Source organism: Leucoraja erinacea, chromosome 32 (assembly GCF_028641065.1).
Source record: "Leucoraja erinacea ecotype New England chromosome 32, Leri_hhj_1, whole genome shotgun sequence".
In the NCBI taxonomy this organism is placed as follows: Eukaryota; Metazoa; Chordata; class Chondrichthyes; order Rajiformes; family Rajidae; genus Leucoraja; species Leucoraja erinaceus.
The window spans coordinates 9,149,804-9,172,629 of NC_073408.1; the positions used below are offsets into that span (position 1 = coordinate 9,149,804).

At 46.9% G+C, this 22,826-nt stretch overlaps 1 protein-coding gene across 2 annotated transcripts in view; it reads left to right on the forward strand.

Annotated features, from left to right (window-relative positions):
• The window catches only part of alg9 (ALG9 alpha-1,2-mannosyltransferase), a 78,458-nt gene extending 57,495 nt beyond the window's left edge, over positions 1-20,963 (forward strand). For both annotated transcript variants that reach the window (XM_055660685.1, XM_055660686.1), the window contains exon 15: positions 19,773-20,963. In XM_055660685.1, coding sequence (XP_055516660.1) covers positions 19,773-19,896 — 124 coding nt within the window. In that variant the 3' untranslated portion in view covers positions 19,897-20,963. The remainder of the gene's footprint in view (positions 1-19,772) is intronic.
• Positions 20,964-22,826: the final 1,863 nt, after the last annotated feature.

A 22,826-nucleotide genomic window follows, 5' to 3' on the forward strand; every position in this document is an offset into this window, starting at 1 on the left:
GACACAGTGCTGACAAATATGTTTCTATTTTGTGACCTTTCCTCATTGTAGATTGTACCCCTGTCACTGGCCCTGACCAGAACTGAACACTGTACCTCTCATGGCCACTGCAATCGCTGGAGAATTGAGTCATCTGTGACTTAGTTGTTTCTCTACAGTCCACTTAAGATTTTAAAATCATCACCAGTTGATGATTTAAGCTGTAATTCTATTTTTAAATCCCTGTACGAAGACTCATCAGCATGTTTAAATAATGAACCAGCAGTGGGGAAATGTACTCCAGGAATATATTTCCTTGCTGGTGTCCACACCAATGCTTGTCATGAGACAAGAGAGGAGATGTGATGGCCTCGATCCTCTGCCTTGGTTTTGGAGCTGGGCGTACGGTGAGGTGGAACACTCCAGAAGAGGAGTGGACGCAAAGCTGCTGCAAAGGAGGAGCCGAGTGGGGGGAGGGGAGAACAAGATAGGACCTGGTTTGGAATACTTTGTAATTTCATCGGCACCCTTTAGGTGGTGCATCTTTGCATACCCAAGGTATGAAAACAAAGAATATCATTGTGACTTGTAACATGTGACAATAAAGTAGCAATGTTACAAAATTTTGAGATTTAAAAAATCAAGTCTGCAATTTATCCCATCAGATAAAGCATAACAATAGGTTTAATTTGACACCTAATTCACTTTCATATCTCAAGTAATAAAAAAGTTATGGCCATTTTCATAATCGGAAATTAGCATCTTGTTCCCTATTGATTTTCTATGGACATAACAAAAAAGCTGTGATCGTGGACAGTCAAAAGCCCATAACCTTCTTAAAAATTAAGAGAACTGAATGAAATTTTCAGTTATCATAGATTGAAGCATTCTGAAACAAATATAAAATAATCTTACTTGGATGACCTGAAATTAAAGCATATAATTAGTTAGTTACCCAATTGTAGCTAATTTCAAACTTCAATTACTAGTCTAAACATCTATCCATTTCTTAATAAATGATTAACATTTTTAAATAGCCTAAGTGTCCAAATAATATTCACAAATAATTCACAATAAAACATGATTTTTAAATCTCATTTACATCAATTTATAGGCCAAATGGAAGGAATTTAGTGTTCATTTGCTGTAAATTAAAGTCAATTTAAATCGGCTTTCTAGTGGGTTCCTGTGAACGCGCTGGTTTAGAACGTTCACATTGCGCTGGATTTGTGCCCTCAAGTGCACAGAAACAGGCCCTTCTGCCCATCGAGTCCACACTGACCAGCGATCCTCGTACACCAGCATTATCCTACAGACTAGGGACAATTTTTACAAAGCCAAAGTAACCTTTCCCCTGGCATTGTAAGGCAGCAACTTTATCGCTGAGTCACCGTGCCGCCCCTGATGTGAGTTTTAGGTGAGGGGGCAAAGTTTAAAGGAGATGTGCAGAGTACGTTTTTTACACAGAGAGTGTTTAGTCCTGGAAAGTGCAGCCGGGTGTGATGTTTGAAGCGGATGCGTTAGTGGCATTTAAAAGACTTTGCGATAGTCTAATGGATATGCAGAGATATGTGCAGGTAGATAAATAATGGTCTTGGCATCGTGTTTGGCACAGACATGGTGGGCTGAAGGGCCTGGTCCTGTGGTGCACTGTCCTATGTTCTCGGGTGGAGCAGTCCAGGTGAACCCAAGTGAATGGGAATGTAGAATGTCTTTACCCTGTGAATGGTGGAAACACTTTACCTAAACATGAGTTAACAATCAAGAAGTTAACTCTGATAAAGGAAATAGATACATAATGCTGGAGTAACTCAGCGGGACAGGCAGCATCACTGGAGAGAAGGAATGGGTGACGTTTCGAGTCTAGACCCTTCTTCAGAATGGAAAAGAATAAAGGGTAAAAGACCAGATAAAGGAACTGTTGATTCTTCTCTGTTTGAGCTGGAAGTTTATGCGTTAATGCCCCATTCCACAGTTAAACACTGTTGAGGTGAGCATTTCAGAGGGAAATTGAAGGTGTGTTGCCAGTCAAGACACTTCCAGTGACTAAGGGTGCTGTCTGTACGGAGTTTGTACGTTCTCCCCGTGACAGTGTGGGTTTTCACTGAGTGCTCTGGTTTCCTCCCACACTCCAATGACGTACAGGTTTGTAGGTTAATTGGCTTCAGTTAAAAATTGTAAATTGTCACGTGTGTGTGTGTGTGTGTGTGTGTGTGTGTGTGTGTGTGTGTGTGTGTGTGTGTGTGTGTGTGTGTGTGTGTGTGTGTGGTGTGTGTGTGTGTGTGTGTGTGTGTGTGTGTGTGTGTGTGTGTGTGTGTGTGTGTGTGTGTGTGTGTGTGTGCGTTCTAGTGTAACGGGGATCGCTGGTCGGCGCAGACTCGGTGGCCTGTTTCCGTGCAGTGTCTCAAAAGTAAAGTAAAGGCTGTGCAGTGAACTGTGGTGAGATCATACAATCCCTCCCTCCAGCACCACCAAGAGCATGTCTTGCTGTGTAAAGCCTGCGGGTTAGGTCTAGAGGGAATCTCAGTAGATACGCAGCAGATTGGAACAAGATGGTGAAAGCAAATTCATCTCTCTCTTGTCCAGCTGCACGTTCAGTTTGCTTTTATCTCAGATTTCCATGAACCATGATTTATTTTATCATTTTAACGGAAATAACCTTAATAAAAATAAACCTAATGGTAAGGCACCACTTTAAGCTGGAGTGACTCAATGCGCCAGACAGCATCTCTGGAGAGAAGGAATGGGTGACGTTTCGAGTCGAGACACTTCAGACTGGTGAAGAAGAGTCTTGACACAAAACGTCACCCATTCCTTCTCTCCAGAGATGCTGCCTGTCCCGCTGAGTTACTCCAGCTTTATGTGTCTATCTTCAGTTTAAACCAGTACCTGCAGTCTCTTCCTCGGCACCATTTCAAAATTTCATTTAATTTTTCTGGCCGTTTGGAAGAAGGTGCAAGACAGTAACAATTTACACATTCGGTGACGGGAGAAATAATTGTCTTCTCATCCGCTTGGAGGGTTTTTCTCATTTAACACTGGGATTGGTTACGCATTATTGGATTGGCTGCGATCTGCCTTTGCGCGATCTCCCTCGGGTGCCACAGAAGGGCAGCATTCCTTGAGAACGAGGCTACACAAACCTCCCGAGACCTGAGCCTCGACGCTTACAATGAAGAACTCTCGCTGTTGCTGAGATTGAGATTTTCGGCGACATAATTACACAGTCTAGGAGAATGTGACAAGGTGACTTTGTACCAGACATTTTCAATTGCATTCCAGCATCAACTTTGTTGTAATAGAGAGGTAATTTACACTCTCTTGCAGACATGAACCTTCACTCCAACAAACACACAGAAACAATTACAACTAAATCTGTTCGTGAAGAAGGGCCTGGACCAGAAACGTCACCTATTCTTTTTCCCCGCTGAGCTACACCAGCTTTTTGTCTCTGTCTTCTGTGTACACCAGCATCTGCTTATACATCCTTCTTATACATTTAAAGGGTCTGATGTGTATTCCACAGTGAATTTACTTGTGGGTTTCAGAGAAAATATTCAGTTCCACCTCAGAACCCACAAAACCACCATAGAAGAAGGGTCACGACTTAAATTATCGCCTATCCATGTTCTCTAGAAATGCTGCCTGACCTGCTGAGTTACTCCAGCACTTTGGGTTTTTTTATATAAACCATTGTGGTACCGACTCATCTTCAATGCAGAAGGTTGCTTCTGAGGAGACCAAGACAAAGTACTGGAGACTCTCGTGTTCAAGAAGGAACTGCAGATGCTGGAAGATTGAAGGTACACAAAATTGCCGGAGAAACTCAGCGGGTGCAGCAGCATCTATGGAGCGAAGGAAATAGGCGACGTTTCGGGCCGAAACCCTTCTTCAGACTGATGGGGGGTGGGGGGGGGGAGAAGGAAGGAAAAAGGGAGGAGGAGGAGCCTGAGGGCAGGGGGATGGGAGGAGACAGCTCGAGGGTTAAGGAAGGGGAGGAGACAGCAAGGGCTAGCAAAATTGGGAGAATTCAACGTTCATGCCATCAGGACGCAAGCTGCCCAGGTGGAATATGAGGTGCTGTTCCTCCAATTTCCGGTGTTGCTCACTCTGGCAATGGAGGAGACCCAGGACAGAGAGGTCGGATTGAGAATGGGAGGGGGAGTTGAAGTGCTGAGCCACCGGGAGGTCAGGTAGGTTATTGTGGACTGAGCGGAGGTGTTCGGCGAAACGATCGCCCAACCTCCGTTTAGTCTCCCCGATGTAAATCAGCTGACATCTAGGGCAGCGGATGCAGTAGATGAGGTTGGAGGAGATACAGGTGAACCTTTGTCGCACCTGGAACGACTGCTTGGGACCTTGAATGGAGTCGAGGGGGGAGGTAAAGGGACAGGTGTTGCATTTCTTGCGGTTGCAACGGAAAGTGCCTGGGGAGGGGGTGGTACGGGAGGGAAGGGAAGAATTGACAAGGGAGTTGCGGAGGGAGTGGTCTTTGCGGAAGGCAGACATAGGGGGAGATGGGAAGATGTGGCGAGTGGTGGGGTCACGTTGGAGGTGGCGGAAATGGCGGAGGATTATGTGTTGTATTTGCCGGCTGGTGGGGTGAAAGGTGAGGACCAGGGGGACTCTGCCACTCTCGGCAGGTTGGCTAGCATCTGTGGAAAGACAAACAAGCCTAACATTTAGACTTTAGAAATACAACGCAGAAACAGGCCCATCGGCCCACCGAGTCTGCACCAACCAGCGATCACCCCATACACTGGCACTATCCTACACACCTGCGACAATTTACAAAAGCCAATTAACCTACAAACCTGTTTAAGAAGGAACTGCAGATGCTGGAAAATCAAAGTTAGACAAAAATGCTGGAGAAACTCAGCGGGTGCAGCAGCATCTATGGAGCGAAGGAAATAGGCAACGTTTCAGGCCAAAACCCTTCTTCAGACCCAATAGGCAATGTTTCAGGCCGAAAACCCCTCTTCAGACTATGCAGAGTATGCTGATATGCAGAGTCTGAAGAAGGGTTTCGGCCCGAAACGTTGCCTATTTCCTTCGCTTCATAGATGATGCTGCACCCGCTTGGCTAACCTACAAACCTGTACGTTTCTGTAGTGTGGAAGGAAACCAGTGACCCGGAGTAAACTATGCAGTCACAGGGAGAACGTACAAACTCCTTACTGACAGCCCCTGCAGTCAGGATCGAACCCGGGTCTCTGACGCTGTAGGACAGCAACTATTCTGCTGCTCTACTGTGTTGCCCTTTCAGGTGAGAAATCCTTCCATGCGATGTGACTCTGACATTTACACCACAGGAGGCCATTCAGCCCACCATGCCCCTGTGGGCTCTTTGAGACACGTTCAGTTTTGTCCCATGCCCCTGATCTCCTTGCAGCGGTGGTGGCGGCAGGGATGGATATGGAGGGATGAGGACCGTGTGCAGATGGCGGAGATGAGGGTAACAGCGTGATGTCTGGTGCGGACATTATGGGATGGAGCGCCTGTTCCTGTGCTGGACTGTTCCGTGTAAGCCAGCTGCGTTCTGTGGTGGATTGAAGACCTCCCTTGAGGAGCCATCTGCACCTCGGGGAGAAAGGAAGTAAATTGGTAACATGAGGTTTTGTACTTCACTTACGATGTCTGGCGCTAAACAATAGACAAGGTCTTATGATGTCACTGGTTAAACAATGAGTTAGACAAAATCTGTCTAAGCCATTCAGAGCAGATAGACTGTGAAATGTGTTGCCAGGGATTTTCTCTATTGTAATCCCGATGTTTTGTGTGCTGCAACCCCCATCTGCAGCTCTGGACGCAGTAGAACATCAACAATGCAGTGTAACGTGCACAGACATCGTGTTTGTGCTGAGATTATATTTACAGTCTCCCCGTCTCCAATCGAACTTGACCTGTCCCCATGGCAGTGTGATCACCGACAGGACACTTATAGTGGTACGGTGGCACAGTGGTCGATTTGTGGACACCCGGGTTCGATCCTGACTACAGCTGCTGTCTGTACGGAGTTTGCACGTTCTCCCCGTGACCACATGGGTTTTCTCCGGGAGCTCTGGTTTCCTCCCACACTCCAAAGACTTACAGGTTTTGTAGGTTAATTTGACTGAGGTAAAAACTGTAAAATGTCCCTAGTGCGTTGGATAGTGCTCGTGTACGGGGATCATTGGTCGGTGTGAACTTGGTAGGCCAAAGGGCCTGTTTCCAAGCTGTATAAACTAAACTAAACAACTAAAAAAGTTCACCAGGATAAGGGGTCTTATAATTGTAAATGTGGTAACTTCCTGAAACTCCGACCGACACAGACATTCAGGAACAAATACCATGAGGGAGCATTAAAAATTCCAGGTGTCAATTTATAAGACCTACATACCTGTACGTCTTTGGAGTGTGGGAGGAAACCGAAGATCTCGAAGAAAACCCACACGGTCACAGGGAGAGCGTATAAACTCCGTACAGACAGCACCCGTAGTCGGGAATGAACCTGGGTCTGCAGCGAGCAAGCAGTGCAAGGCTGCACCACCGTGCCCCACCTGGTGTAGTCCTTGAGGAGGCGCACCCAGGTGCAGGTCTCGACCCAGAACGTCACCCATTCCTTCTCTCCAGAAATGCTGCCTATCTTGCTGAGTTACTCCAGCACTTTGTGTCTATCTTCCTTAAAAAGCACATCCGCAACTGAGGGTGTCATAGGTAGGAGTTATGGGGAGGTAACTGAGGTCAGAGGTCACATCTAAGGTGCAGGCAAAGAACAGAGTGGTGACCACCAGGTAAGGGAGTAGGTCGAGACCTCAGGAATCCCCTGTGGCCATTCTACTGCAAAACAAGTATACAGGTCTGAAGAAGGGACCCATTCCTTCTCTCCAGAGACGCCACCTATCCTGCTGAGTTACTCCAGCTTTTTGAGTCTATCTTCGGTTTAAACCAGCATCTGCAGTTCCTTCTTACACAACAATTGCTGTAACACCAGTAGCAGATGAATGTGTAGCTGAGGAGTTGGTACGGGGGACAAGGCTGAACACCCCCCCACCCCTCTTCTGTCAGGTCATTATTTGCATTTATGGCTGCGATAGATGGAGGAAGCCAGGCAAACCCGGGACGGTTCCAACATTAAAGGGAATCTGGGACTTTTTTTTTGTTCAAGAAATCTACTGTGGAAGCTGAACTTTTCAACCCTTTCTGAGTAACTTTATTATTCCATCCTGCCAGTGGGTAATGTTCATCAGATTAATTCGGAAATGTAAGCTGACTTGAGTGAACATTTACAAGAGGTATTTTACATCCCTTGGCAGTCCCTTTATTACGAGGAACATCATTTTTGTTAAATATATGCTGAGGTCCTGGACGTTCCTTTTAAAACTGGCATTACAAACTCTAATTAATCCACATTCAGTCTGTGTTTGTGAGAAGCATTTGTCTGCACAGTTGCACTGCCACTGCACAACTGGCACATGTTGACATTAGATATCTAGGAATATACATAGAAACATAGAAAATAGGTGCAGGAGGAGGCCATACGGCCCTTTGAGCCAGCACCGCCATTCAATATGATCATGGCTGTTACTCCCTCCTTCCCCTCCCCCTTCCCAGTTCTCCTACTGTCTCTGCCCACTTCCCTATTCCTGCCCCCCCCACCCCCCACATCAGTCTGAAGAAGGGTCTCGACCCGAAACGCCGCAAATTCCTTCGCTCCATAGAAGCTGCCTCACCAGCTGAGTTTCTCCAGCATTTTTTGTCTACCTTTGATTTTTCCAGCATCTGTAGTTCTTTCAGAATCAGTATCCCATTCCTGCTTTTTCCCCATATCCCTTAATTCCGTTAGCCCTCAGAGCTAAATACCTCTCTCTTGATCATCTGATCATATTATTGGTTGAGGGTCAGTGGAAAATACTTTGACACAAAGTTATGAGGTTGTGAGAGAAGGCAGGAGAATGAGGTTCGGAGGGAGAGATAGACAATAGACAACAGGTGCAGGAGTAGGCCATTCGGCCCTTCAAGCCAGCACCGCCATTCAATGTGATCATGGCTGATCATCCCCAATTAGTACCCCGTTCCTGCCTCCTCCCCATATCCCCTGACTCCACTATCTTTAAGAGCCCTATCTCACTCTCTCTTGAAAGTATCCAGAGAACCTGCCTCCACCTCTGAGGCAGAGAATTCCACACTCACAACTCGTGAAAAAGTTCCTTGTCTCCGTTCTAAATGGCTTGCCCCTTATTCTTAAATAAGAGGTAAGCCGTGATTGAATGGGGGAGTAGACCTGATGGGTCGAATGGCCTAATTCTACTCCTATTCCTTATGACCTTATGTTACGATATATTAAGATGCAGTGAAAAGCCTTTGTTGCGTGCTAACCAGTCAGCGGCAAGGCAATACATGATATATTGTATAATGTATATTGTATAAATGCATGTCTTCCCTATAGCGGGACCTTGAATGGGTTTGTTGCGTTTTGATCATGATGGCTGATATCCCGAGCTGTTGCCGCTGACGGTTGCTAGGTAGCGGCGGGGCTTAAAAGTAAAAGGGTTAATTGAGTGGATATCGAGCACATCACAGCCACGGTGTGAGGTTACACTGAGCCGGCAAACCAAACAAACCTTGGCTTTGTCAATGTGTCGTGTGTGTGTGTGTTTTTTTTTAAACTTCAGTTCGTATCTTATCCCTGCAGCTGATTGCACTGCTACTGAAGCGGTGGCTACAGGGAACGGATAGAAACTCTCGCATTGACGTCAGCAAGTGCAAAGCGAATTCTCGCATGTGGAACAATCATTGCGCTGATAAATGAGCCCGATAATTGAATTAGATAACAGACGGAGCCCGGTACTAATTATGCCAGTGGTGTCACTGCCATTTCATCACACCTCAGCAAAGTGCAAACTTGTGGCACCATTAAGAAGTTTGCATAGAGTCATACAGCAACCTGCAACCCAACCTGTCCATGCCGACCAAGGTGCCCCATCTATGCTTGTCCCAGTTGCCTATATTTGGCTCATATCCTTCTAAAACCTTTCTTATCCATGTACTTTTAAATGCTGTGACAGTACCTGCTCCAACTACCTGCTCTGGCAGCTCATTCCACCCACCATCCTCTGTGTGAAAAAATTGCTCCACAGGTTCCTATTAAATATTTCCCCTCTCACCTTAAACCTACGTCCTGTAACTGTGAGTAATTGAATAAAATCTCTTTGCTAACAAAAATAATACAAAGTGTTGGAGTAGACTCAAAAGTGCTGGAGTAACTCAGCGGGCCAGGCAGTATCCTTGGAGAACAAGGGCCCTTCTTCAGACTGAAAAACCATCACCTGAAACTTGCCTGAAGAAGGGTCCCGACCCAAAACGCCACCTGTCCGTGGTCTCCAGAGATGCTGCCCGACCTGCTAAGTTACTCCAGCACTTTGTTTCTTTCCTTGGCAAACCGGTATCTGCAGTTTGATGTTTCTAGCACCCTGTGAGTAATTGCTGGGAATGATTAGCAGCTCCAGGCTGACATACAGGAACGCACAGCCCAGCAATCTGCTGCCTGACGTCAGGCACCAGATAGCACATCTTGGGACATGTGCCAGTGGGAGTTGTCTGGTGTGATGGAGTCATAGAGTGATGCAATGTGGAAACAGGCCCAACTTGCCCACACCGTTCAACATGTCCCAGCTACACTAGTCCCACCTGCCTGCGTTTGGCACATATCTCTCCAAACTTGTCCTATCCATTTACCTGTCCAAATTTCTCCTAAACATTGCCATAGTACCTGCCTCAACGACCTCCTCTGGCAGCTCATTCCATACACCCATCACCCTTTTGTGTGAAAATATTACCCCTCAGATTCCTATTAAATCGTTTCCCCTTCACCTTTAACCGATGTCCTCCGGTCCTCGATTCGCCCACTCTGGGCAAGAGACTCTGTGCATCTACCTGATCTATCGCTCGTGAGCGAGGGACATGAGTGTCGAGGGAGTTTAATGCAGCATCTCTCCTCGACGGCTACACTCTAGAGGGGACCTTGTTTGCTCTTCTGCGCCTGAAGTTAGAGGTCGAGATGACGCAAGTCAATCTCAAGTTTATAAAGAGGAGACACATGAACTGCATTTGCTGGAGTCTTGTGCAGAACACAAAGTGCTGGAATAACTCAGCGGGTCAGACAGCATCGCTGGAGGATATGGATATGCTCCAATATAAAGCACTAGTGAGGGCTTCAGTTGCAAATAACTGAGGAATACTGTGTAGGAAGGCACTGCAGAAGCAGGTTTCAACCGATGACAGAAACAAAATGCTGGAGTAACTCAGCGAGACAGACAGTATCTCTAGAGAGCAGGATTGGATGACGTTCTGAACGGCCTCGACCAGAAACGTCACCCTTCCTTCTCTCCAGAGATGCGACCTGTCTCGCTGAGTTACTCCCGCAGTTCGTGTCTAACTGAGGGATACTGACAGTAGGGTGTGTGGGGCAAAACTATAGGAACAGAAACTGAATATATATTGCTCCAAAATTCAGATATTACAGCATTCCCTGCATATCCATCTGCCTATCTAAAAGCCTCAATACCACTTTCGTATCTGTCTCCATCACTAGCCCTGGCAAGCACGTTCCAGGCACCCACCCACCCTCTATGTAATATACTTTCCCCCCACATCTTCTATTGGGGATAGCACTGTATTCTGCATTCTGTTTCCTGTCGGCCAGCCTTAAGAAGGGTCTCTCCTCAACCTCCCACACTCCAGCACCAGTTAGTGAGCACAAAATGACTTTCCCACTATTGTCCCGCAAAGAGTTTTTGAATATCAGCACTCTGTAAATTTCTCATTAAAAACACCATTAAACCTCCATTAAACACCATGATGTTTTGTCCTTCAAAGGTACTGGCCAGAGATAAGATCTCCTGTTATCTTTCGCCCAATCCCTTGATGAAGTTTCTATTTATGTAAGATTGTGGTTTACTCCGAGCTGCTGCATCAAGGTGGAAGTGCTGACGCAGGTGCTCCCTGCCTTGTAGTAGAAGAGGCTTCATCATCCGCTCCACACAGTGTCTATAATTCCTCTCTCTACGTCAATTATCCAAGTCCCTAAGACATTAATCACCCGAGGCTGATGTCATCGCTCGCACTGACTCCCTTGCAGTCAGCAGACGTCATGCCTGCCTCTCTCAATATGTAAATGCCACGCTGCTTATCTGCAGAAGTCAATTTCTCCCTGTTGCAAACTGAGAGTGTTAATCCCACCATGTTCAACATGCCTCTGCCTCTCTGCCGATCCCAGGCATGCCGAGTGCTGTGAAAATCGCCCCCCCGTAGCACGGCAAAGGCAATAACGTGAACAAGTTAAACTGTAACTTGAATGGATGGGAAAGGATTAAAACACTGTCTTTCAAGTGCAATTATTGAATTGCCTCACCGTTATTATTTATTATTAAACCGTTGTAAACATTAGCGACGCAGTGGTGCTGGTTTCCCACGGGCACGGTGACGGACGCACTACACATCTCTGTCCTCCGTGCAGCTAGCGACCCATCCAACCCACCATGCTCTGTTTGAAAAAGTTGCCCCTCAGATCCTTAATAGATCTTTTCCTCTCACCTTCAACCTATGCTCTCTGGTTCATCATTCCCCAACCCTGGCACAAAGACATTGCATTCGCCCGATCTATTCCCCTCATAATCATGTACACCTGTATAAGATCACCCCATAAGTCCTAGCCTACCCAACTTCTCAGGCCCTCAAGCCCTGGCAATATCCTCATAAATCTTCTCTATACCTGATTCCATTCTCAGGAATCAGGGAGCCACCCAAGGAAATCAAAAGGGAATGATAAATGAGTTAAAATATCAAAGCAATGTGGGTGAATCATATTCATTACAGTTTTGCTAGCCTGTCATAGAGTCTTACAGTGTGGAAACAGCCTTTGGTCCAACTTGCCCACACCGGCTAACATGTCCCATCTACACTAGTCCTATCAGCCTGCATTTGGCCCATATCCCTCTAAACCTGGCCTATCCATGTGCCTGTCTAAATGTTTCTTAAATATTGCAATAGTCCCTGCCTCAACTACCTGCTCTGGCAGCTCGTCCCACACACCTACCATCCTTTGTATCAAAAAGTTCCTATAAAATCTTTCTCCCCTCGCCCTGAAACCAATTAACTCTGTAAATTGCAAGCAATTGCACTTCGCTACATCCTAATGGAGCCATGAAGCTATGCAGATGGACAAGGCAGTTAAAGAAGAATTATTTCGACTGTCATTGAAGAACCCCGTTGAGAAATATTCTTGAAACAGCAGGTGTCTGGAATTTAAGATTAAAGGGAAAAAAGTGCATGGTTAAACTCGAGCCCTTCAGCTGCCGGTGACTGCAGGCGGGTCATCTGAAGTTGAAGACATTTCTCGCTAAAGCAAACAACAGATGGTGAGAGGCACCACCGGCAACATCATCTCCCAGGATGTGTTCATCGCTGACTAACCTTTCCAGCTCAGCTGTGCGCTCCTTCAAGCTTGGGAACTAGTTTCACTTGAGCATCATTGAAGATTCATGAGGTGTTGAATAATTTTCCACTCCAGTGCAGCAGACTCTTGAATCAATCTGCCGTCCTGATTTGATTAGTCGGCCCTGCGTGGCCCGCTGACAATCCCCGCACTTGGCTCTGCCGCTGATTATGTGGGAACGAACTGCAGATGCTGGTTTACAATGTAGGCACAAAGTGCTGGACTAACTCAGCGGGTCAGGCAGCATCTCTGGAGAAACGGGATAGGTGACTTTTTGGATCGGAACCCTTCTTCAGACAATCCATCTTCAGATTTTCTATCTGATGTAAATTTTTCACTTGGCTCTCATGGTCCATGGTCTGATATTTACAATGTTTAACAGGCATTTGGAAACACTAGTCTCCTGACCAGGCTCGTATCCCCACACAAGGTCCAGTGCGGTCACTCCTCAAGTGGGATCACCAACATACTGCTTTCGGAAACCCCCTTGGATACCCATAACAAATTCTGCCTTATCTAAGCCTTGCACACTGGGGATGTCCCAGCCAATACTGGTGACGCTAAAGTCACCCACTACAATAATCTTGTTGCTATTACATCTTTCTATAATCTGTCTACATATTTATCTGTTCCTATCTCATGCTGGCTATTGGCTAGCCTGTAGTACAATCCTATCAGTTCAAATATAGAACATGGAACACTACAGCACAGGCCAGGCTATAACCCCTAGTGTTGGACATTTCCACCCTGGGTAAAAAAGGTTCTGTGCCTGCCCTATCCACGCCTCTCATAATTGTATATGTTTCTATCAATTCTCCCTTCAACCTCCGACGTTCCAGAGAAAACAGTCCAGTCTGTCCAACATCCCCTCTAACCCAGGCAGCTTTCTGATAATCTTCCTCTGTATTCTCTCCAAAGCCTCCGTATCCTTCCTGTGGTGGGGTACCCAGAACTTCACGCAATACTCCAAATATGGCCTAATCAGAGTCCTATAGAGATGTATTGTGAAAATAGGCACACCATTGCGATTAGATCAATGGTTTACATTGCAGCTGCTTTAGCTCCTGTCGTTTTGGTTGATAATATTCTTCATATGCGAGTTAGGTGAATGTGGGTTTCAACTCCGAGACATGACTGCACAAGTCCGGTCCTGTATTCGGGACCTGTTGTTGCTTCCAGACACACAGGTCCAGGCACGAGAGGGAGTTATTCCCAGTGTTTCATCCTTCGGAAAGTATTACGAAAGCTGAATATTTGGGTGATTCTGACATTGCTATTTTCTGTGGGCAAAGGAGTTTGTTAATTTTAATAGTGAAAGGCACTGCAGAAATGTCGGTGTTCCTCTGATACAATTAACACATATCCTCCAGTAATGCATTCGGAATTGATTGCATTTCACTTGTCAGGGTGTTCTCATTATCTCTGCGAGATCCTCTTTAAACGGCTGCATAATGCAGTCACGATACAAGCTGCGAGGAGCGTTCGCTCTGAATATTTTTTTATCAGCTCAAGGCTCCTCCGAGCTCATCTCCTTTCACCTCATCTGTGCTCATCAGAAAAACAAATATCCAAACCAGTTCTCATCCAGAGCCATCAGCCAGCTTCCACCACCTCAGGTGACTTTAGTCAAAGGATAAAGTACAGACTTTTACGTAAAGAGCAATTAGCCGTTCTTGGTTTGGGGGCCAGTCCACTGTTAATGGTGCAGATGGAGCTTGTTAGCATGAATATCACTTTCATATCTGTCTTCACGGGTGTAATAAAGATGTCTGATACAGATTCATACTCAAGTCATTAATGTACTCTCCTAAAACCTGACGTGAGCAGATCGCCAAGACCGGCTTTGTTCAGTGCCCATAATAGTCCAAAGTACTGCGGGCCTCTTCATGAGAAGCTGGACTGCACATCAAAAAAAATTGTTGGAGGAAAAATCTGTAATGGAAACCAAACAAGCTGGAAACAATCCGCAGGTCAGGCAGTATCTGTGGAGAGATTAGCAGAGTCATTTCCGGTTAACACCTTTTGTCAGGTGTGTTTTATCATCCTTGCTGCCCTTGATTTGTTCTTAAGGGCCATTAACAGTGGACTGGCCCCCAAACCAAGAACGGCCACTTTCACGACCTAATTCACGACCTCTGCCGAGTTTGCCCTTGACTCATACTCGTAGCATGATCGTCACAAGGTCGTAGGTAGGTGGTAACGGGCCATAATGCTAATCGTAGGTACTCGTGGCATCAAGTAGGTCGGGGCGTTTTTTCTAGCATGATAAAAAATGGCCACGAGTAAAAAAGGTCGTGAAAATGGGACTGGCCTTTTATCATGTCTTTCTTTTGTTCTTTGTACTGCCTCATACCTCCAGTTTCCCTCTCCACCTGACTCTCAGTGTGAAGAAGGGTCTCGATCCAAAACGTCACCTATTCCTTCTCTCCAGTGATGATGCCTGACCCACTGAGTCACTCCAGCATTTTGTGTCTATCTTCAGTATAAACCAGCATCTGCAGTTCCTTCCTACACATGGGTAAAAACAGATTGTTTCATCCCACTGCCCAACCGATCGCCATATTACTCTTGAAGGGGATCAGAATTAACTGTTATTAATAATAAAACAACCCTAGGGCAGATTTTGGTTTATGACGTGCCTGGATTTGTGCCAGCAATTTGATATTAAATGGAAGCTTAACCAGGGCTTTGATAGCGACATTTGAGAGGTGAAACTGACCGGTGTTTGAGTCAGTTTTTGCCTGAAGCAGTTGTCAGCTCAGCAGGAAGCAGAATCCATTCTTTCAACGTTTAACATCAAAGGTCTAATCATCTTCCAGTAACTGACTTTAACTGTGGAGAGGTCTCGTGCCAAACTGTAGACTTGCTGTCCATGTGTTATTGCAAAACCTCAAACACAATTTATCTTCAAGCATTTAATGATTCTCCTGTACTTTCAACTTCCAGCACTTAATGCTAGTGACATTTCAGCTTAACTGATCAGGAAGTCAAGATACAGCTCTGTCGGACTGCAACGTTCGGCTGCATTGCATTAGAGTATTACATTCAGTTCTATTCGCCACATCCTAGGTACATTCAATGGCTGCTGTAAATTCTAAATGAAAATGTGCCAGTGGGAACGCAGAGGGTCCTGAGGTCAAAGTGGTGTGCACCATCCTGCCCTCTCTGTTCACCACCTCTGTGCCTTTACATTGAGTTCTGTTTTAAAAGTCCATATATCCTGGATCAGATTGGAATATTGAAAGATATATTTGATAAATTAACTGTTTTGGGTCACCCCAGTGTAAACCAGGGTGCAGACCATACGCTGCGTTTTGTATTGATGGCTCCTTGAATGTCGCATGGATACGATGGGCCAAAGGGCCTGTTCTTTAGCTGTTAGTCATACAGCACGGAAACAGGCCCTTCAGCCCACCGAACCATCCAGCGATCACCCCGTATACTAGCACTATCCTACACGCTAAGGACAATTTACAATTTTACCGAATCCAATTAGACTACAATTTGTGCACGTCTTTGGAGTGTGGGAGGAAACCGGGGCAACCAGAGAAACAGGGAGAACGTACAAACTCTGTACAGACAGCGCCCGTAGTCAGGATTGAACCCAAGTCTCTGGCGCTGTGAGGCAGCAACTCTTCCGTTGCACCACCTGCGATGCTCGAATGTGATTCGGGCTTTGAGGATTGACAAACTCCATTTGCAGAGTAACTTTCATTGCCTACAGCTCAAGTTTGAGAGGTGGAAAATACATAACTTTCAGCAAAAAGTCACGGGCCGCAACATGTTCGAAGACAAGACGACAGAATTTCAACTTGAAACTAATCCAAGCAGAGTTAAATTGCATTTCCTCGTCCACCCAGTCTGTGCCAAGATCAAACCAATTGAGATCAAGAAATTGCCACTTTCATTTCACTGCACATCTCGTATGTGTATGTGACAAATAAACTTGACTTGACTTGACTTGACTTGACTTGAAACCATCTTCGGGCATGAGCCGCGAGAGGCCACACAATGTCCGGGGAAGAGTTTACAGGGGAGAAGTTCCTGACTCACCCACCACCCACTCTACCCCCTCCCAATCTCCTTCCCTCCCACCACTCACATCCAGGAGCATTCCCAGTGAGCTATTCCCAGACAGCTATGGGTTCCCACCAGGTCTCAAAGGAAAAGTTGGACAAATGAGGGAAATTCATGTTCATGTTCCTAGGAGCTGAATTAGGCCATTCAGCACATCAAGTCTACTCCGCCGTTCAATCATGGCTGATCTATCTTTCCCTCTCAGCCCTCCCCATAACCCCTGACACCCCACAATAATCAAAAATTTGTCAATCTCCGCCTTAAAAATATCCATTGCTTTATCTCCACAGCCGTCTGTGACAATGGATTCCACAGATTCACCACCCTCTGACTAAAGATATTCCTCCTCATTTCCTTTCTAAAGGCACGTTATTTTATTCTGGGGCTTTATTTGTGGATTATCGAGTGTGGGGCAGATTAGACTTCTCCCCTGATGTTGCTCTACACACATGTGATTTGCCTCTCCAGCTGAAGTCAGGATTCTGCCATCTCCACTTCTGCAGTCATAGAGTCATACAGCATAGAAACAGACCAATCAGCCCAACTTGCCCACACCGACCAACATGCCCCATCTACACTTGTCCCACCTGCCTGCGTTTGGCCCATATCTCTCTAAACCTGTCCTTTGCATATACCTGTTTAATTGTTTCTTAAGCGTTGCAATAATACCTGCCTCAACTACCTCCGGCAGCTCATTCCATACACCCACCACCATTTGTGCAAAAAAAAGTTGCCCCTCGGGTTCCGATTAAATCCTTGTCGCTGTAATCTCTGCAGTTTGGCTGCATCAGGGGAAATATCTCGTTTGGATCCGTCTGCAAAATAATGAAACAAAGATGTTTGTTTTCCAACAATATCAAAGCGATCCTCTCATGCACAGATTATTTTCCCTCGGATAATCATCAATCTTAATACAATTAAATTAATTCAGCTTTCCATCCGTGACATTATCTCCACCGTGTCTGTCCGCGTGGCTCAGTGGATGGAATCTTCCGACCTGTTGCCTGTGAGTTTGGTCTCATAAGTCCGTAAGACATAGGAGCAGAATTAGGCCATTCAGCCCATCGACTGTTGCACCATTCTATAGCCTTTAGAGATACAGTGCGGAAACAGGCCCTTCAACCCACTGAGTCCACACCAGCAGCGATCGCATTGTTCACGAGCACTATCCTACTCACTGGGGACAACTTTTACAATATACTGAAACCAATTAACCTACAAACCTGCACGTCTTTGGAGTATGGGAGAAACCTGGAGCACCCGGAGAGATCACCCATGGCTGATCTATTTTTCCCCTCCCAACCCCATTATCCTTCCTGTAACCTTTGATGCCCTTACTAATCAAGAACCGATCAGTCTCCATTTCAAAAATATCCAATGAGTTGGCCCCCACAGCCGCCTGTGGCAATGAATTCCACAGCTTCACCACCCTCTGACTAATGAAATTGCTCGTCATCTACATTCTAAAGGAACGTTATTTTATTCTGAGGTATGAGAGGAGTTGGGCCGAAGGGCCACCCCACTTGCACAGTCACACAGATCCAACCAATGGCCCATCACCCACTATTAGATTAAACCGTGTGGCCAGACATCATTTTCTTGGTAAAAAGCCATGAAGTCATTGAATTAATTGCCGAGAATGTCTTGAACCAGCATGCAAAGTTGTCAACGAGTTTGACTTTTAATGTCGGTGACATTCTAAAAGTTCTTAATTTAAGTTTTAAAAGTAGTTAACTTTTATGATTTTAAAAGTTTGAAGGTTTTGCACAAAACCAAGACAATAGCAACAAAATGCATTCAAATTAAATGTGGTAAATAAGTTGCCTGCTCTCCCCCTGCACTGAGATGTGGGGTTGGAGCAGGGGGGGGGGGGGGGGGGGGGGGGGAGAGGTATGGTTCTCCCTCAGTCACCCACACTCCACCTGCATTGACATACAGGGAGTTGCACCAGTAGGAGAGGGGGTAGGTTCTCCCTGAATCACTCGCTCTCCTTGTCATCCTGCCGTATGCTCTCTCCACTGGTGGACAACCAGCTATGGGGGAAGCTTGGATAGACACTAAACGCTGGAGTAGCTCAGCGGGACAGGCAGCATCTCTGGAGAGAAGGAACGGGTGACATTTCAGGTTGAGACCCTTCTTCAGAGGGACAGGATGATAGTGCAGGATGTTGCAGGGCCTCCACACATGCCCACACATTTGCGGATGTCACCCCAACCTACACCGGTCCCTCCCTGCCCTTTGAAACTGCTTTGCACTGTGGGTCTGAGTGGACATCATCGTATAAACACTGCAATGAGGGAAGATAATTGAAAACTTAGTTACTTGCCTTTCGAAAAATTTTAAACTGCAGACTCAACATCTTAAAATACCATATAAGTTCGCAAAGTGAATTAATGTGCACCTGGCTCCCCTACTCTGGGTCATGAGTTCATTGGCGTCTGTGGAGAATGGGATTCGATTTCCCTGCGGAGCCAGCGATGTCTTCATTATAATCCATTAAAGAGAGGGCAGCTTGGTGGGGCTGCCTCACCCTCACCTTCCTCTTCCTGCTGGTGTTGATGGAGACTCAACTCACACGCAAGGTCGAGATGGTCAACTCTTCAAGTATTGTAAGGAAACAAATTGGTGAAACCACATTTAGAGCATTGTGCTCAGTTTTAGCCATTATGTTACAGGCAAGTTGTTAAGCTGGAAAGCACTGAGTCGATGTTGAGCCAGGACTCAAAGGCCTGAGCTGCAGGGAGAGGTTGTGCAGGCTAGGACTTTATTCCTTGGAGCGCAGGAGGATGCGGGGTGATCTTGTAGTGGTGCATGAAATCATGAAGGGGTCTAGATACGGTGAATGCACAGAGTCTTTTATCCAGAGTAGTGGAATGAAGAACCAGAGGGCAGAGAATTAAGGTGGTTATACTGTAACGTCCTGTCCCACTGTACGAGTCATCCCGACTATTTTTTTTCTCGTGGACATTTCTCATCGGGGTGAAAAAACGTCCCGACTTACCTGATGCCCTGAGTACCGACGGTCAGCATAACGAGCCGCTACGAAACATCCACGAACTCCCACGGCCTCCCACGGACTTGTTACGGTCATTCTGCGATTTCGAATCAGGGGGAAACTCGGGAGAATTTGTGAATTACCTCGTACAGCGGGACAGGCCCTTAACCCGTGCTGGCAATCGCGGTCTATTACCGGGAGTCTACGTCCTGCACAGGCTCCACTGATTCCATGTCTGTGTTTCAGATCGTCAAAGGTACTCCGTGCTTTCTACATCCCCTTCCTATCCGAGCGGTACACGAGGTACGCAAACTACACCATCCTCAAACCCAAGCGGCCGAAGGCAGCGCGGAGGAAGGTGCGGCGTTAGGACAATACAGCTGGAAACAAGAGGAAGGGAGGACATTCGACCAGAGACAAAGACATCGGTGTCCTTTTGACTTGTCTGTGCTCTGTATCATCCCAGTCAACTCATTGATGTTTACATTTCCTGCTGCTCCTGTATTACTGTGTCCACTGTGCAGACTGACCTTTTCCACCTGTTTGCTGAGGGTTGTTGGCAGTGGGGCAAATCTCTGACCTGCCCACCACACCTCACCAACATTGAAAGTGCATTCCACAAACCAAATATTAAAATGTGTCTGTCCACTCACCCTCACTGCAGCTTAAATATCTTCCTCTCTCACCTGTCTTTGCATCTCTGGCATTTGGCCAACAATCTGCCTATCAACCCCCCCCCACCCCCTCCCATACTCCACCAATATCCTGCCCCACCTCTTTTCCAGCTTTCTTTCCCCCCTGCAATCAATCCGAGCAAGGGTCCTAAACGGAAACTTCACCTATCCTTGTTCTGCTGAGAGACTGCCTGACCCCCCGAGTTACTCCAGCACCTTGTGTCTGAAGAGGGGTCCCGACCTGAAATGCAACCTATCACATTGAATGGCGGTGCTGGCTCGAAGGGCCAAATGGCCTACTCCTGCACCTATTGTCTATTGTCTATCTATGTTCTGCAGAGATACAGCTTGACCCGCTGAGTACTCCGGACTTTAGTCCTTCTTTGGAATAAACCAGCATCTGCTGTTCCTTGTTATCACATTCTTCTCTCCCCTTCCCAGACTAATGAGGATGTCATCCACCTGAAACCCTCCTATACCCACAGATGCTGCCTGACCTGATGGCTATTTCCAGCATTTTCCGCTTTCATTCCAGCTTTCCTCTGGTTTGTGTCTGTGTGTCTGTTGTTGTGCTGTTGACGTTTCCCTCTGCAGCAGCAGCAGCAGCAGCCCTCCCTGAATCCCACCACACGTTGCTCACGTCAACGCCTGCAAGATGCTCTCACCTGCACAAGGTTCCTCTTTAACCATGTGACCACAGTTCCTTTACAGCCCAACCATTGAAAACAAAATCTAATGTGAATAAAATGATTTTGCACCCTGCTATTTCATCACAGATCGTCATTAGTTTGGATGTCACCAGTGGCAGGTATGAGGAGATGAAACCAATCAATAATCAATAGTCAATAGTCAATTTAATTGTCATTTGGAGAGGTCCAAACGAAATGCCGTTTCTGCAGCCATACATTACAAACAAATAGACCCCAGACACAACATAATTTACATTTTACATAAACATCCATCACATTGCTGTGATGGAATGCCAAAAAAAACTTATCTCTCCACTGCACTCCCCCCCCCCCCCCCCCCGATGACAGAGTCAAAGTCAAAGCCCCCGGCTGGCGATGGCGATTGTCCCGCGGCCATTAAAGCCACGCCGGGTGGTGCAAGGTCGCACACCGGGTCTTGATGTTGGAGCCCCCGGCGGGCGCTCGCAGAGTCCCGCGGCCATTCCAAGCCGCGCGGGGCAGTGATGTTAGGCCCCGCTCCAGGAGCTCCTCAACCCCGCAACTCGGGCGGGAGAAGTCGCCATTGCAGGAGCCCTGAAAAGCGGTCTCCCTCCAGGGACCCGCGGGCTCCCGGTGCCGCCATCCGCAGACCCGCAGTTGCAGCCTCCGAATCAGCAGCAGCAGCAGCAGCAGCAGCGCTCCACCACCGCTCCACCCGATCTGGACTCGGCCAGCTCCACGACGGTGACGGTGAGGTGAGTCGGCACCAGAGTCCCCGGCTTCTTCTGTTGGAGGCCGCTCCTCATTGCAGCCCCAACGACAACGGAGACCCGACAAGAAAAGGTCGGGTCTCCCATGCAGGGAGAGATTTAAAAGTCACCCCCTCCCCCCCCACCCCACCCCCCCCCCCCCCCCCCACACACACCCACCCCCAACAAAAAATAACAAAAACTACATATAAACATAGACAAAAAATAATAAAAACGCGGACGGGCTGCAGAGGCCGCTGCTGACGAGAGTCGCGCCGCCTACCAGACGGTGTGAGGACCACATGGTGGACACCACTTGTTGGCAGGGCAAGCGTCTCTCCTCCACCCCCCACACCCCCCCCATGTTGGAGTGCAGCAGGTAGTGCTGCTGTATCCTTTATCTGGACCGTTGGTGTGGGCTTTGCATGGTCTCCATGGGTTCCCAGTGTTCTGGTTCCTTCTACACCCCTAAAGGATGGGTTGGCATGCCAATTGGCCTTCAACTATACACCCACCATTGACTTCAAAATATTTGAGGACTTCTTCCACCTTTCCTTTGGGGAGAGTTGCGAAGACCCCGATCTTCAACAAGTGTCACCTCATCCGAAGATCTCACCACCCACCCATGAAAACCTCTCAGAACCAACCGCGTGTGGTTCGATCAACCTTCCTTGGGCTCCACACTCCAGCAGGTACCAGCCAGGACTGTCCAACCTTTCCTTGCAAGACCATCTGTCCATTCCAAGTAGCAGTCAAGACAAATCTCCCAACATCATTAACTAAGGCAGCAATACTGTGCACATTGCACAGATGTGGTTCATAAATTCATGTGAATGCAGCAGAATTGGGCCATTGTCTACTCCGCCATTCAATCTTGGCTGATCTATCTTTCCCTCCAAGCCCCATGGTCACACTTGCAACTTAACTCCAATTTGTTACTTGTATTTGGTTTCCAGAGTAATAAACTCCAGCATTGTTGCTTTTCCTATTTATTTAAAGCAGCCACATGCAGGCTTTTGGAACATCCTGCACTGGGCCCTACAATTTATTTCTGCTGGCAAAACGGACAACATCATGGTTTTCCACATTATCTCCACCTGACCGACTTGACCTACATTGCTGTGAATCTCTTCTGCCTAAGGTCACGTTAATTGCCTGCCTGCCTGCTTTTTCCTGTCCACTAAATTAACAACTTTGCCTTTGCCATCT